This window comes from Dendrobates tinctorius, unplaced genomic scaffold (assembly GCF_039654945.1).
Source record: "Dendrobates tinctorius isolate UK_male_01 unplaced genomic scaffold, ASM3965494v1 ptg000065l, whole genome shotgun sequence".
Classification (NCBI taxonomy): Eukaryota; Metazoa; Chordata; class Amphibia; order Anura; family Dendrobatidae; genus Dendrobates; species Dendrobates tinctorius.
This window is the reverse complement of record NW_027361733.1, coordinates 7,631,439-7,646,874: the sequence shown is the minus strand read 5'-3', so window position 1 is coordinate 7,646,874 and position 15,436 is coordinate 7,631,439. Positions and strand designations below refer to the sequence as shown.

At 47.0% G+C, this 15,436-nt stretch overlaps 1 protein-coding gene across 1 annotated transcript; it reads right to left on the bottom strand.

Moving 5' to 3' along the window:
• Positions 1–303: 303 nt before the first annotated feature.
• CEBPB (CCAAT enhancer binding protein beta) lies at positions 304–1,351 on the bottom strand. Its single transcript, XM_073580597.1, has one exon. It carries the CDS (start codon positions 1,275–1,277, stop codon positions 621–623), a length of 657 nt encoding a protein of 218 aa, XP_073436698.1. The 5' UTR covers positions 1,278–1,351; the 3' UTR covers positions 304–620.
• Positions 1,352–15,436: the final 14,085 nt, after the last annotated feature.

The following is a 15,436-nucleotide window of genomic DNA, read 5'->3' as shown; positions in this document are numbered from 1 at the left end:
GCACCTCATCAGCACAAATCATAGTCTAGGGGTTCAGGCTCTGCACTGATTACCAGGGTGCACCTCGGCACAGACCATATTCTAGGGGTTCTGCACCGATTACTGGGAGACCCCTCCTCACAGACCATATTCTAGGGGTTCTGCACCGATTACTGGGAGACCCCTCCTCACAGACCATATTCGAGGGGTTCTGCACCGATTACTGGGAGACCCCTCCTCACAGACCATATTCGAGGGGGTTCAGCACCGATTACCGGAGGGGGGGGGTCTGCCGTCCATAGAACAGAACAGGCGCGGCTCAGCTCAGATTTATGAAAACATTTTATTCCAACATTTAATGCTCAAAATAGAAATCCCAAAAAATCTCTGTAATAATAAAGTCTCTGTCTGAAATCTCTGTAGAAAGTGTCCGGTTGCCGCAGGTTGCATCACCCGCCCCCGGTCCATAGTTTTCATAAGTGTTCCGTGTAGATGAAGGTGCAGAGTGCAAACATCAGCGGCTGTAAACAAGCGCCCGACAACCGCGGCCCCGACAACCTCCAGGAAGCGGCGGGGCCCCGGGAAGTCCTACAAGTGCATGGCCCCCGCGTGAGGAGGGCGGAGGGGCCCCGGCCGTGTCTCTAGCACCTCCCCGTGGTCTCGGGCGGCAGCTGCTTGAACAGGTTGCGCAGGGTCCCCAGCTCCCGGCTCAGCTGCTCCACCCGCTTCTGCAGCCGCTCGTTCTCCGCCGTCAGCTCCAGCACCTTGTGCTGCGTCTCCATGTTGCGGATTTTGGCCTTGTCGCGGCTTTTGCGCACGGCGATGTTGTTGCGCTCCCGGCGCTGCTTGTACTCGGTGCTGTGCTTGTCCAGAGACTTCTTGTGCTTGGCCCCGGAGCCGCGGGGCGCGGGGTCGGGGGTCCCCGGGGGGCTGCAGGAGGACGCGCTGCTCAGGTTGCCGCTGCTGCCGGACGGCACCGCGTGGAAGGCGAGGAAGGAGCGCATGGCCGGCGTCTCGTCCTTGGCCGGCCCGTCCCGGTACGTGTCCAGCGAGTGCAGCACCGGCTCCGCCTTGGGCTCTCCCGGGTACCGGTAGTGGGAGGCCCCCAGCTCACACAGCAGCTCCCCGCACTCCGCCTCCAGGTACGGGCTGAAGTCTATGGCTCTCTCGTGCTCGGGCAGGGGCCCCCGGCGCTGCGCTTTGGCCCCCAGGCTCTCGTCGTAGTAGAAGTTGCTGGTGTCCATGGGTCTAATAACCCCACATCCTGGCGGGTCCCAGGGCGGCAGCAGACGGTGCATGAGGCGGCGGGGACTCCTCGCTTCTCCCCGAACTGTTCGCGCTGGCTGTCAGAGCGGATCTGAAGCTGCGGCCTCCGGGAGCTGCCCTTATATAGGCGGCGTGCTCGATACCATAGCAACACAGGAAGAGGGCGGTGTAAACAAGCGGCGCGACAATGCAACTCCCGGCAGGCAATGCGCATGTGATGTCACTATGGGGAAGTAGCACTGAATCTAGAGCAAGAGCTATTAAAAAAAATCATTCTATAATACTGCCCCTATGTACAAGAATATAACTACTATAATACTGCCCCCTATGTACAGGAATATAACTACTATAATACCGCGCCCTATATGCAAGAATATAACTACTAATATTCTTGTACATAGGGGCAGTATTATAGTAGTTATATTCTTGTACATAAGGGCAGTATTATAGTAGTTATATTCTTGTACATAAGGGCAGTATTATAGTAGTTATATTCTTGTACATAGGGACAGTATTAAACTACTATAATACTGCCCCCTATGTACAAGAATATAACTACTATAATACTGCCCCCTATGTACAGGAATATAACTACTATAATACCGCTCCCTATGTACAAGAATATAACTACTATAATACTGTCCCCTATGTACAAGAATATAACTACTATAATACTGCCCCTATGTACAAGAATATAACTATTATAATACTGCCCCTATATGCAAGAGTATAACTACTATAATACTGCCCCTATGTACAAGAATATAACTACTATAATACTGCCCTCTATGTACAAAAATATAACTACTATAATACTGCCCTCTATGTACAAGAATATAACTACTATAATACTGCCCCTATGTACAAGACTATAACTACTATAATACCGCCCCCTATGTACAGGAATATAACTACTATAATACCGCTCCCTATGTACAAGAATATAACTACTATAATACTGTCCCCTATGTACAAGAATATAACTACTATAATACTGCCCCTATGTACAAGAATATAACTATTATAATACTGCCCCTATATGCAAGAGTATAACTACTATAATACTGCCCCTATGTACAAGACTATAACTACTATAATACCGCCCCCTATGTACAGGAATATAACTACTATAATACCGCTCCCTATGTACAAGAATATAACTACTATAATACTGTCCCCTATGTACAAGAATATAACTACTATAATACTGCCCCTATGTACAAGAATATAACTATTATAATACTGCCCCTATATGCAAGAATATAACTACTATAATACTGCCCCTATGTACAAGAATATAACTACTATAATACTGCCCTCTATGTACAAGACTATAACTACTATAATACCGCCCCCTATGTACAGGAATATAACTACTATAATACCGCTCCCTATGTACAAGAACATAACTACTATAATACTGCCCCCTATGTACAAGAATATAACTACTATAATACTGCCCTCTATGTCCAAGAATGTAACTACTATAATACTGCCCTCTATGTACAGGAATATAACTACTATAATACTGCCTCTATGTACAAGAATATAACTACTATAATACCGCTCCCTATGTACAGGAATTTAACTACTATAATACCGCTCCCTATGTACAAGAACATAACTACTATAATACTGCCCCCTATGTACAAGAATATAACTATTATAATACTGCCTCTATGTGCAAGAATATAACTACTATAATACTGCCCCTATGTACAAGAATATAACTACTATAATACTGCCCCTATGTACAAGAATATAACTACTATAATACTGCCCCTATGTACAAGAATATAACTACTATAGTACTGCTCCTTATGTGCAAGACTATAACTACTATAATACCGCTCCCTATGTACAAGAATGTAACTACTATAATACTGCTCCTATGTACAAGAATATAACTACTATATTACTGCTCCTATGTACAAGAATATTGTGACGAACGGGCCCACCGCCGCCGCCAAATTGTGACAGACAGCGGACCCTGTGCCACCAATAGGTCACGATCCCACCACTGACACCACGTGACAAAAATACAGCAAGCTAATCTTGCTCTAACAATTTACCACAGGGGGGTATTTTGGATGCCCCACCACTGCTAACAACCTTCCAAGAACTGCGGGGATTTATGTATATCCCACTTTCTCAGTTCCACTTTGGAACTTGCAGCTCTCTGGCACCCCCCTTACCCTCAGGTCAGTCAGGGAACTGCACCTAGGATAATTAGTCGCCGGACGGGCTGCTTATTGTGCACGGGCCGCTAGACTACTGCAGTAAGGGAATTATCAATGCTGTGGCCGCAGCCCCTCATTCAGCATGTAAGACCCGTCTGTACTGCCAGCTAGCCTAGCCAGCCATGCACACCATGCTGCCACCAGCTCCTGGTTTCTCCACTTAAGTTATAGACTTAAAGGAGGGGTTCGAAGCCAACCCGAACAGTAGCGTAATTAAGTAAAAAAGGCGCATAGTTCGTTTCTTAGAGCATGGAGTCAAACTGATAATTTTACGATTTATTCCCCATAGTCTGGCAGTGATTACAAATACAAAAGTTGTAATAAATTGAGACATTACATAAGTACAAATACAAAACAAAGTGGATGAAAGAACAGAAAGTAACACTCACATGTGCGTAGTTGGTATTAGACAGACCATGTGGCTGGGGGGAGGGGCGCTTAACCAAACGTCCCCACTCATCGGCACGTCTCTCTGGCAGGAGGACTCCAGCTGAACTGACTGGAATTTGGTAGGGAATACCTATAGCCTAGGGTCTGTGACCTCACGAAATGGGCGGTCTGGAGAGGTCCAACCTCCCTCTCTCCAAGTTATTATTTGGCTACAAAACTTAGAATAACTATATCTAAACGAGAAAAGCCCGTACCAACACACATAGGGCATCATTGTTTGTGATTTACCGAATAGAATCCGAAGACACCAAGCATGCCATAATTAAGACCCTCCATTTGGGAGCAATCCATATCTCAGTTTCTGGAAGTCCGAGAATCGTGAAACGTAGGGGTTTAGAAAGCTGGCTTCATTGCCTACACAGTGATATGATTATTATATCTCAACGGTGTATGGTTTTTGCGGTACAGTCACTTTAATATCACCCATAGTTTCATTCAGCCACAGATCTGAGAACAAAGGAAATGCTTTCCCTTAACTAATTAGCATTCCCTTCTGTGGAGAGGGGCCAAATGTTATAGAGGAAGTGTCCTATTACCAGTGCGGGCACACAGCTGATAAGGAGAGGGGGGATGCTGCTGTGTGACAAGGCGATTTTCTGGAAAGAATTGAGGATTCTAGAAAGTTCTACCTTACAGACATTTTACATTACACCTCCCCCATTTAGAGGGCGCTACAGAGGCATTACTTCTCGGTAATCGGCCATGCGTACCTCAGCGGGTTCGCCCCGGCGGGACAACCCATCGGCATTACCATGTTCACTGCCCTTTTTGTGTTGTACCATTGAAGGGCAAGGCTCAAGCGGAGCAACCTTCCATTGGTTCCGTACACTGTGTGCAACCAGCTCAGAGGGTTGTGGTCGGTTACCACCGTGAAGGTGCGCCCGTACTGGTAGGGCTGCAAACGTTGCAGTGCCCACACCATGGCCAGACACTCCTTCTCGATGGTGGAGTATGCCACTTCCCTCGGCAAAAGTTTCCGGCTCAGGTACAACACGGTGTGCTCCTGGTTCCCCGAGTCGACCTGGCTGAGCACAGCACCGAGGCCAAACTCGCTGGCGTCGGTCTGTACCAGAAACGGGCGACTGCTGTCGACTGCTCTCAACACTGGAGAGTTGCACAGGGTTGCTTTCAAAGCTTGGAAGGCTACCTCACAGTCATCTGTCCAGTTGACTGGGGTAGCCTCTGCTTGGTGAGGTCAGTCAAGGGTTTTGGCAAGGGTGCTATAGTCTTGAATAAACCGCCTAAAGTAGTGCAGTGCCCAAGAAGGACTTCACCTGTTTCTTGGTCCTGGGGGTGGGCCAGGACGTGATTGCGTCCACCTTTTCTGGCTCCGGACTCATGGAACCCCCGCCCCAGGTAGTGGACCTCGCTCATGCCCATCTGGCGCTTTCCCGGCTTGATAGTCAGGCCTGCCTGGTGAAGACGCATGAGCACCTCCTGGAGATGCTGAATATGTTCCTCCCAGGTGGAACTGAAGATGGCGATGTCGTCCAAGTATGCCACTGCGTACTCCTCCAGTCCCCGGAGCAGGTGGTTGACCATCCGCTGGAAAGTGACAGGGGAATTTTTCATGCCGAAGGGCATGACTGTGGACTCGTACAGTCCAAAGGGGGTGACTCCGATCCATGATGGATATGTACCTTGCTTTTGCCAACCGCTCAAGCAGATCCTCGATGCGCGGCATCGGGTGGGCATCAGAGGTTGTGATGGCGTTGAGCCCCCTGTAGTCCATGCAGAACTGGGTGGTTTGATCCTTTTTAGGCACGAGGACTACAGGTGAGGCCCACGCGCTTTTTGACCGTCGAATCACCCCCAGCCTTAACATCTCCTCAATCTCTTGGCGCATGACTTGTTGCACCTCCTCAGAGATCCGATAACATGTTTGCCGTAGTGGGGCGTGATTCCCAGTGTCCACCTCATGAACCGCTAACTCCGTCCTCCCAGGTCGGTTGGTGAACACAGCCCGGAAGGGTTCCAAGGTTTCCACCAACTGCGACCGCTGGGACACGGTTAGCAAACCACTTATCTCCATGTCTTCAGTGGACCCATGTCCTTGGCTTGGGCCAGCATGTCCAGGAGGGGATCTTCCTCCCCATCCTCGGGCAGGTTGCAGACCGGTAGGAGCAAGCTTCACGTTCGTGGTGCGCCTTCAGCATATTGACGTGAAAGGCCTTGCACCTACCCAGAGCATGGTCAAGCGTGATCACGTAGGTGACCGGGTTGAGCTGTCGGTGGATGACGTATGGGCCTTTCCAGGCTGCCTGAAGCTTATCCGTTGGTACGGAGACCAGCACCCACACCTTTTGACCCACCTGGTAGGTCCGCTCCCAGGCGTTCTGGTCGTACCAGTGCTTCTGGTCAGCCTGAGCCTTGTTGTCATGCACCAACTGCGTCAAGGTCTGCATCTTGTCACGGAAGCGCATGACATAATCCACGATGGACACTTCTGTGGGGTTTGGCTCATCTTCCCAGGATTCTCTTATCAACCCAAGGGGTCCCCAGACTTGCCTGCCATACAGGAGCTCAAAGGGGGAGAACCCGGTCGAGGCCTGCGGAACTTCTCTGTAAGCGAACAGCAGGTGTGGGACGTACCGCTCCCAGTCGCGCCCTTGGGTCTCAACCAGCATGCGGAGCATCTGTTTGAGGGTACCGTTGAAGCGTTCACACAAACCATTCGTCTGTGGGTGATACGCACTCGATACCAGGTGCTTCACCTGCATTTTCTCACAGAGAGCCTCCATTAGGCGAGACATGAATTGGGTCCCTTGATCGGTAAGCATCTCCCTGGAAAATCCTACCCTTGAAAAGATGGTCACCAGTGCGTCAGCCACCTTGTCTGCCTTGGTTGAAGACAGAGCTACTGCCTCTGGGTACCGGGTAGCGTAGTCTACCACGATGAGAATTTATCGCTTTCCAGAGCTGCTGGGGACGGCCAGCGGGCCTACAATGTCCACTGCGATTCTCTGGAAAGGCTCCTCTATCACCGGCAAAGGAATAAGGGGAGCCTTAAGAGCAGGCCCCGCCTTACCCACCTTTTGACAGGTGTCACAGGAGCGGCAGTATTGTGTTGCATCTGTCCACATCTTGGGCCAATAGAAATGTTGAGACAGCCGTGCCTTTGTTTTGCTGATCCCCAAGTGTCCAGCGAGTGGAAACTCAGTTCTAAACTGTAAGTGGACGACTAGCTGTCTTTCCTTCAACCACTCCTTTTGGGAATCTCCGGGTACTGTCTCCCGGTACAACCTTCCTCGTTCCCAGAACACCCTCTCCTTATCAGACTCGGAGGTGGGAGTCTCGGCGAGGCGTCTCAATTTCTCCAGGCTTGCATCTGAGTGCAGAGCTGCCTGGAACTCCTTGCTGGAGGCTACCAGAAGTGACGTCAGGGTTCCTTCCTTACTGGGACCCTCTGGAACCGGCTCTGGGTTCACCTCTGGTTCAGACTCTCCTGTAGCAGAAGAGGGTCCAGAAGACAGGGCGCTACCTGCGATCTGGGCACTCTGACTGCGTGTGACAGCTGCTACATATGCTGTCTCCCTGGGGATTTCTACAGACCCACCAGTCGGTGCTGCTATGGGCTCTACCTCCCCATCCACCCCCAACACTTCAGGAGCAGTGCTACTTATGGGCCAGTTACCTTCCTCGGTGGCACTGGTCAGTTGCATGGCATTACCTTCCTCATGGTCCCCATGCACTTCCCCATTTCCCTGAGCACCGTTGCTTGCTCCTGCCAGGGGTTCCTCAACCGTCTCACTCCACAGAGTGACGGGGCTGAGCACTTCGGTACCTGTGGACACATCTACCGTTTCAAAGAAATGGTTAACAGGTTCAGTCGGCACAGATACATTATCATCATCATCATTATCATCATTCCTAGGAAAAGAATCGTTATCAGATTGCTTTGGTACATTCACAGACCAAAAGAGAAGACTGAGAGGAGACTTAATTGCTGTCTACAAATATCTAAAGGGCTGTCACATTGTAGAAGGATCAACTTTATTCTCATTTGCACAAGGAAAGACTAGAAGCAATGGGATGAAACTGAATGGGAGGAGACACAGATTAGATATTAGAAAAAACTTTTTGACAGTTAGAGTGATCAATGAGTGGAACAGGCTGCCACGAGAAGTGGTGAGTTCTCCTTCAATGGAAGTCTTCAAACAGAGGCTGGACAGATATCTGACTGGGATGATTTAGCGAATCCTGCTTTGAGCAGGGGGTTGGACCAGATGGCCCAGGAGGTCCCTTCCAACTCTACGATTCTATGATTCTATGATTCTACATCACCATCATTCCTGGGGAAAGAATGTTTGTTAGTTGCATCATTACTCATCAAGGCATTAGCCGGTAACACATTGTTTCCCATCATCATCATCATTAACACCAGGGTTAACGTTTCCCTTATTATCAGACTGGGGAAGGGTGTCAGGGACGTAGTATGCAACCAACCTCCCCAAGTCTGTCCCCAATAAAACATCAGTGGGCAGGTTTTCAGACACTCCCACTTCCCTCAACCCGCTCCCAGCACCCCATTCAAGGAATACCCGGGCCACTGGCAAGGAACAGGGGGTACCCCCGATCCCAGTGACAGTCAGGGTTTTCCCCTCAACAAACTCTTCAGGGGTCGCCAGTCCAGGACGGATGAGGGTTTGCTCAGCCCCGGTGTCCTTGAGGCCTGTAGCAAGACGGGCCCCCACCTGGACAGGTTGAACGTTGTCGTCAATCCTCCCAACCACACCTCCCACCAAAAGAACAGAGGCGTTGGGCCCAGAGGCCTTGGCTGGGGGGTTCTTCGGTTTCCCCGGACAGGTGTAATGGAGGTGATCAGGCAGCTTGCAGTGGAAACACAGGCGACTGTCAGTAGTATGCCTGGTGTTGGCAACAGGGACAGGGCCTCCGGAGAGACGGCTAGCTGAGGCACTGGGGTTGGTTGCACGCTAACCCCCTCTCCAGCTGGTGGTGACTAGCCTCCGCGTCTCTGGCTTCCGGTTGGCCTCATAGTTGTCGGCGATCTGCGCCACTTTGTCCGCATTCGTTGGTTCGTGGTCCAGGATGAACTGTCGGACCTCGGCTGGGCAGAGATGCAGGAACTGGTCTTTGATCATCAGGTCCCGTAGCAGCTCAAAGTATTCACTGACAGTCCATGGATCCACTGGTCAAAGTGGGTCCTGAGTCCTTGCACCACATCACTATAGCTATCGTGTGGGCCACGTTGGAGGTTCCGGAACTTTTTTCGGTATACCTCAGGTGTCAGACGGTATTTGGCGATCAGGGCCTGCTTGATGGCATCATAGTCGTCATCGTCTTCTGACAGCAGAGAAGCAAACGCCTCCAGAGCTTTGCCTTTTAGCCCTGGGGTCAAGTACCTGGCCCATTGGACATTATCCAGCCGGTACTGTCGACAGACTTTCTCAAAGGCTCGCAGAAACGTGTCCAAGTCCATCATGGGAAAATGCTCTGGCCGGGGTTTAGGAGTCTGGACGCTGCTGGGCTCACTGCTTCGGGCTGTGGGGGCATTCCCCCCCCGCTGGAGCACCTCCAGTTCATGGGCCCTCTGCGCCTGGCGCTCAGCTCTCTCAGCCTGTCTTTCGGCTTGGGCCTCCTGCCGATATTGCTGGATCAGCCTCACCCGTCCTTCACTGTCTTTGGCGGGGAGTGCGCCCAAGGCCGCTTGCAGGTAGGGGTCCAGCCCGCTCTGGTTGAATGTGGGGCCAGCACTCAGGAGTGGAGCCTCTGCTGCAGCCCCATTGTCACTTGGGCCAGCTTCTGCGTCCGCTGGGCTCTGGTCGTTGTCCAGCTGCACCAGAGCCGCGATGAGTTGGTCTCTGGTTTTGTTTGTGGCGTCAATGCCTCGGTACGTGCATACTGCAGCAAGGTTTTCTTTTTCTGCTGTCTGTACCAGTGTTCTCCTTTTGCCGCCATGGTTGCCAAATAAAAGATAGAAAAGAAAAACGAAGAGAAAGGGAGGGAATACTTGCAAGTACAGGACTAGTAACCACTGAGTCTGTTCACCAAAACCTATGATGCAGGATTCCTGCAGGAACCGTGCAGGTTTTTAGTGAGAGGAATGATTGCTCAAACCAAATCACTAATGCTCTAGGATTATCCCACCGCTCTGCCACCAATATGTGAAGAACATCCCACCGCTGCCACCAATATGTGACGAACGGGCCCACCGCCGCTGCCAAATTGTGACGGACAGCGGACCCTGTGCCACCAATAGGTCACGATCCCACCACCGACACCACATGACAAAAATACAGCAAGCTAATCTTGCTCTAACAATTTACCACAGGGGGGTATTTTGGATGCCCCACCACTGCTAACAACCTTCCAAGAACTGCAGGGATTTATGTATATCCCACTTTCTCAGTTCCACTTTGGAACTCGCAGCTCTCTGGCGCCCCCCTTACCCTCAGGTCAGTCAGGGAACTGAACCTAAGATAATTAGTTGCCGGACGGGCTGCTTGTTGTGCACGGACCGCTAGACTACTGCAGTAAGGGAGTTATCAATGCTGTGGCCGAAGCCCCTCATTCAGCATGTAAGACCCATCTGTACTGCCAGCTAGCCTAGCCAGCCATGCACACCACGCTGCCACCAGCTCCTGGTTTCTCCACTTAAGTTATAGACTTAATGGAGGGGTTCGAAGCCAACCCGAACAGTAGCGTAATTATGTAAAAAAGGCGCATAGTTCGTTTCTTAGAGCATGGAGTCAAACTGATAATTTTACGATTTATTCCCCAAAGTCGGGCAGTGATTACAAATGCAAAAGTTGTAATAAATTGAGACATTACATATGTACAAATACAAATATAAAACAAAGTGGATGAAAGAATAGAAAGTAACACTCACATGTGCGTAGTTGATATTACGTATAACGTCCCCACTCATCGGCTCATCTCTCTGGCAGGAGGACTCCAGCTGAACTGACTGGAATTTGGTAGGGAATACCTATAGCCTAGGGTCTGTGACCTCACGAAATGGGCGGTATGGAGAGGTCCAAACTCCCTCTCTCCAAGTTATGATTTGGCTACAAAACTTGGAATAGCTATATCTAAACGAGAAAAGCCCGTACCAACACACATAGGGCATCATTGATTGTGATTTACCGAATAGAATCCGAAGACACCAAGCATGCCATAATTAAGACCCTCCATTTGGGAGCAATCCATATCTCAGTTTCTGGAAGTCCGAGAATCGTGAAACGTAGGGGTTTAGAAAGCTGGCTTCATTGCCTACACAGTGATATGATTATTATATCTTGACGGTGTATGGTTTTTGCGGTACAGTCACTTTAATATCACCCATAGTTTCATTCAGCCACAGATCTGAGAACAAAGGAAATGCTTTCCCTTAGCTAATTAGCATTCCCTTCTGTGGAGAGGGGCCAAATGTTATAGAGGAAGTGTCCTATTACCAGTGCGGGCACACAGCTGATAAGGAGAGGGGGGATGCTGCTGTGTGACAAGGCGATTTTCTGGAAAGAATTGAAGATTCTAGAAAGTTCTACCTTACAGACATTTTTACATTACAAATATAACTACTATGTACAAGAATATAACTACTATAATACTGTCCCCCATGTACAAGAATATAACTACTATAATACTGTCCCTATGTACAAGACTATAACTACTATAATACTGTCCATCATGTACATGAATATAACTACTATAATATTGCCCCATGTACAAGAATATAGCTACTATATTACTGCCCCTATGTACAAGAATATAACTGCTATATTGATGAACGGCGGACCGCTGTCGCCAAATTGCGACGGACAGCGGACCCTGTACCACCAATGTCACGATCCCACCACTGACACGGGTTTGTCAGCGGACGGAGGGATGCAACGCACAGCCGGCACACGGCTATCACAGGCACAGTGGGGGCTTATCTTAGTTATCCCACCACCGGCACCATGTGTCAAAAATACAGCAAGCTAATCTTGCTCTAATAATTTACCGCAGGGGGGTATTTTGGATGCCCCACGACTGCTAACAACCTTCCAAGAACTCCGGGGATTTATGTATATCCCACTTTCTCAGTTCCACTTTGGAACTCGCAGCTCTCCAGCGCCCCCCCTTACCCTCAGGTCAGTCAGGGAACTGCACCTAGGGTAATTAGTCGCCGGATGGGCTGCTTGCTGTGCACGGGCAATTAGACTACTGCAGTAATGGAATTATCAATGCTGTGGCCGCAGCTCCTCATTCAGCATGTAAGACCCGTCTGTACTGCCAACTAGCCTAACCCACCGCACACACCACGCTGCCATCAGCCACGCTTTACTTAATCACAGAGTTAATTAAGAGGGTCCGTCACAAACCCCAAATTAGTAGCGATTATCTAAAAAAAAGCGCATAGTTCGTTTCTTAGAGCATCGAGGCAAACTAATAGATTTTTTCATTTATTCCCAAAGTGGGCAGTGATTACATAAAAATTGTTATAAAGTTGAGACATTACATATGTACAAATACAAATATAAAACAAAGTGGATGAAAGAACAGAAAGTAACACTCACATGTGCGTAGTTGGTATTAGGCAGACCATGTGGCTGGGGGAGGGGCGCTTAACCAAACGTCCCCACTCATCGGCACGTCTCTCTGGCATGAGGACTTCGGCTTATGGTCTAGGCTGTGTGACCTCAGCAAAAGGGGCCGGCTGGGGAGGTTCCACCCCCCTTCTCTAAGTTGAAACTTTACTAAAAACTTATACTAGCTATATCGGGACGAGAAAAGCTCGTATAACCACCCGTAGGGTACCATTGTTTGTAATTTACCGAATAGAGTGAAACAACTCCAAGCATGCCATACTTAGGACACTCCATTTGGGAGCAATCCATATCTCAGTTTCTTGAAGTCCGAGAATCGTGAAACATAGGGGTTTAGAATGCTGGCTTCATTGCCTACACAGTGATATGATTATTATATCTCGACGGTATATGGTTTTTGCGATACAGTCTCTTTAATATCACCTATAGCTAGATTGGCCTCATGGTTTCAGACAAAGGGACATCCTTTCCACATAGCCGTGCAGGTATGGGGGAAGGAGAGGGCTTCGAGAGGAAATGGACGGTTTCAGGTTTCACAGAGCTGCACACAGGAAGACACTGGTGTGTGTGTTGTGGGGGAAGAGGGGGGTTGCAGCTGCATGACAGGCTCGTCTCCTCAGTGTGTAGCAATGGGAGATTCTAGAAAGTTCGGCAAAATCATATCTTACATTACAATACTGCTCCTATGTACAAGAATATAACTACTATATTACTGCCCTATGTACAAGAATATAACTACTATATTACTGCCCCTATGTACAAGAATATAACTACTATAATACTGCACCTATGTGCAAGAATATAACTACTATAATACTGCACCTATGTGCAAGAATATATCTACTATAATACTGCCTCTATGTGCAAGAATATAACTACTATAATTCTCCACCTATGTACAAGAATATAACTACAGTAATACTGCCCATATGTACAAGAATATAACTACTATATTACTGCCTCTATGTACAAGAATATAACTACTATAATACTGATCCTATGTACAAGAATATAACTACTATAATACTGCCCATATGTACAAGAGTATAACTACTATATTACTGCCCCAATGTACAAGAATATAACTACTGTAATACTGCCCCTATGTGCAAGAATATAACTACTATAATACTGCTCCTATGTATAAGAATATAACTACTATAATACTGCTCCTATGTACAAGAATATAACTACTATAATACTGCCCCTATGTACAAGAATATAACTACTATAATACTGCCCCTATGTACAAGAATATGACTACTATAATACTGCCCCCCTATTTACAAGAATATAACTACTATAATACTGCCCCCCTATGTACAAGGATATAACTACTATATTACTGCCTCTATGTACAAGACTATATCTACTATAATACTGTCCCTCATGTACAAGAATATAACTACTATAATACTGCCCCTATGTACAAGAATATAACTACTATAATACTGCCCCTATGTACAAGAATATAACTACTATAATACTGCCCCTATGTACAAGAATATAACTACTATAATACTGCCCCCCTATTTACAAGAATATAACTACTATAATACTGCACCTATGTACAAGAATATAACTACTATATTACTGCCCCTATATTCAAGAATATAACTACTATAATACTGCTCCTATGTACAAGAATATAACTACTATAATGCTGCCCCTTATGTACAAGAATATAACTACTATAATACTGCTCATATGTACAAGAATATAACTACTATAATACTGCCCCCTATGTACAAGAATATAACTACTATAATACTGTCCCTATATACAAGAATATAACTACTATAACACTGCCTCTATGTACAAAAATAAAACTACTACAATACTGCTCTCTGTGTACAAGAATATAACTACTATAATACTGCTCCGTAAGGCCAGTATTATCGTAGTGATATTCTTGTACATAGGGAGCACTATTATAGCAGTTATATTCTTGTAAATAGGGGCAGTATTATATTAGTTATATTCTTGTACATAGGGGCAGTATTATAATAGTTATTTTCTTGTACATAGGAGCAGTATTATAGTAGTTATATTCTTGTACATAGGGACAGTATTATAGTAGTTATATTCTTGTACACAGAGAGCAGAAACTACTATAATACTGCTCCGTAAGGCCAGTATTATCGTAGTGATATTCTTGTACATAGGGAGTAGTATTATAGCAGTTATATTCTTGTACATAGGGGCAGTATTATACTAGTTATATTCTTGTACATGGGGCAGTATTATAGTAGTCATTTTCGTGTACATAAGAGCAGTATTATAGTAGTTATATTCTTGTACATAGGGGGCAGTATTATAGTAGTTATATTCTTGTACATAGGGGCAGTATTATAGTAGTTATATTCTTGTACATAGGGGTAGTATTATAGTAGTTATATTCTTATACATAGGGGGCAGTATTATAGTAGTTATATTCTTGTACATGGGGCAGTATTATAGTAGTCATTTTCTTGTACATAGGAGCAGTATTATAGTAGTTATATTCTTGTACATAGGAGGCAGTATTATAGTAGTTATATTCTTATACATAGGGGGCAGTATTATAGTAGTTATATTCTTATACATAGGGGGCAGTATTATAGTAGTTATATTCTTATACATAGGGGGCAGTAATATAGTAGTTATATTCTTATACATAGGGGGCAGTAATATAGTATATTCTTGTACATAGGGGCAGTATTATAGCAGTTATATTCTTGTACATAGGGGCAGTATTAGGCTGGGTTCACACGTGGCGTTTTTTTCGCGTTTCCGCGGCAGTTTTAACCGCGCGATTTTGCCGCGAAAACGCGAAAAATAAGCATCCCATGCATTCCTATGGGATTCCGCAATGCTGTGCTAATGCTGCGGTTTTTACCGCGGCGGAATCGCTTCGTGGTAAAAACCGCAGCATGCTCATTATTTTGCGGAATCGCGGCGATCCCGCAC

Bases quoted from the DNA above. Each gene is read 5' to 3' on its own strand.
- CEBPB (XM_073580597.1), bottom strand. From the start codon at position 1,277: ATGCACCGTCTGCTGCCGCCCTGGGACCCGCCAGGATGTGGGGTTATT.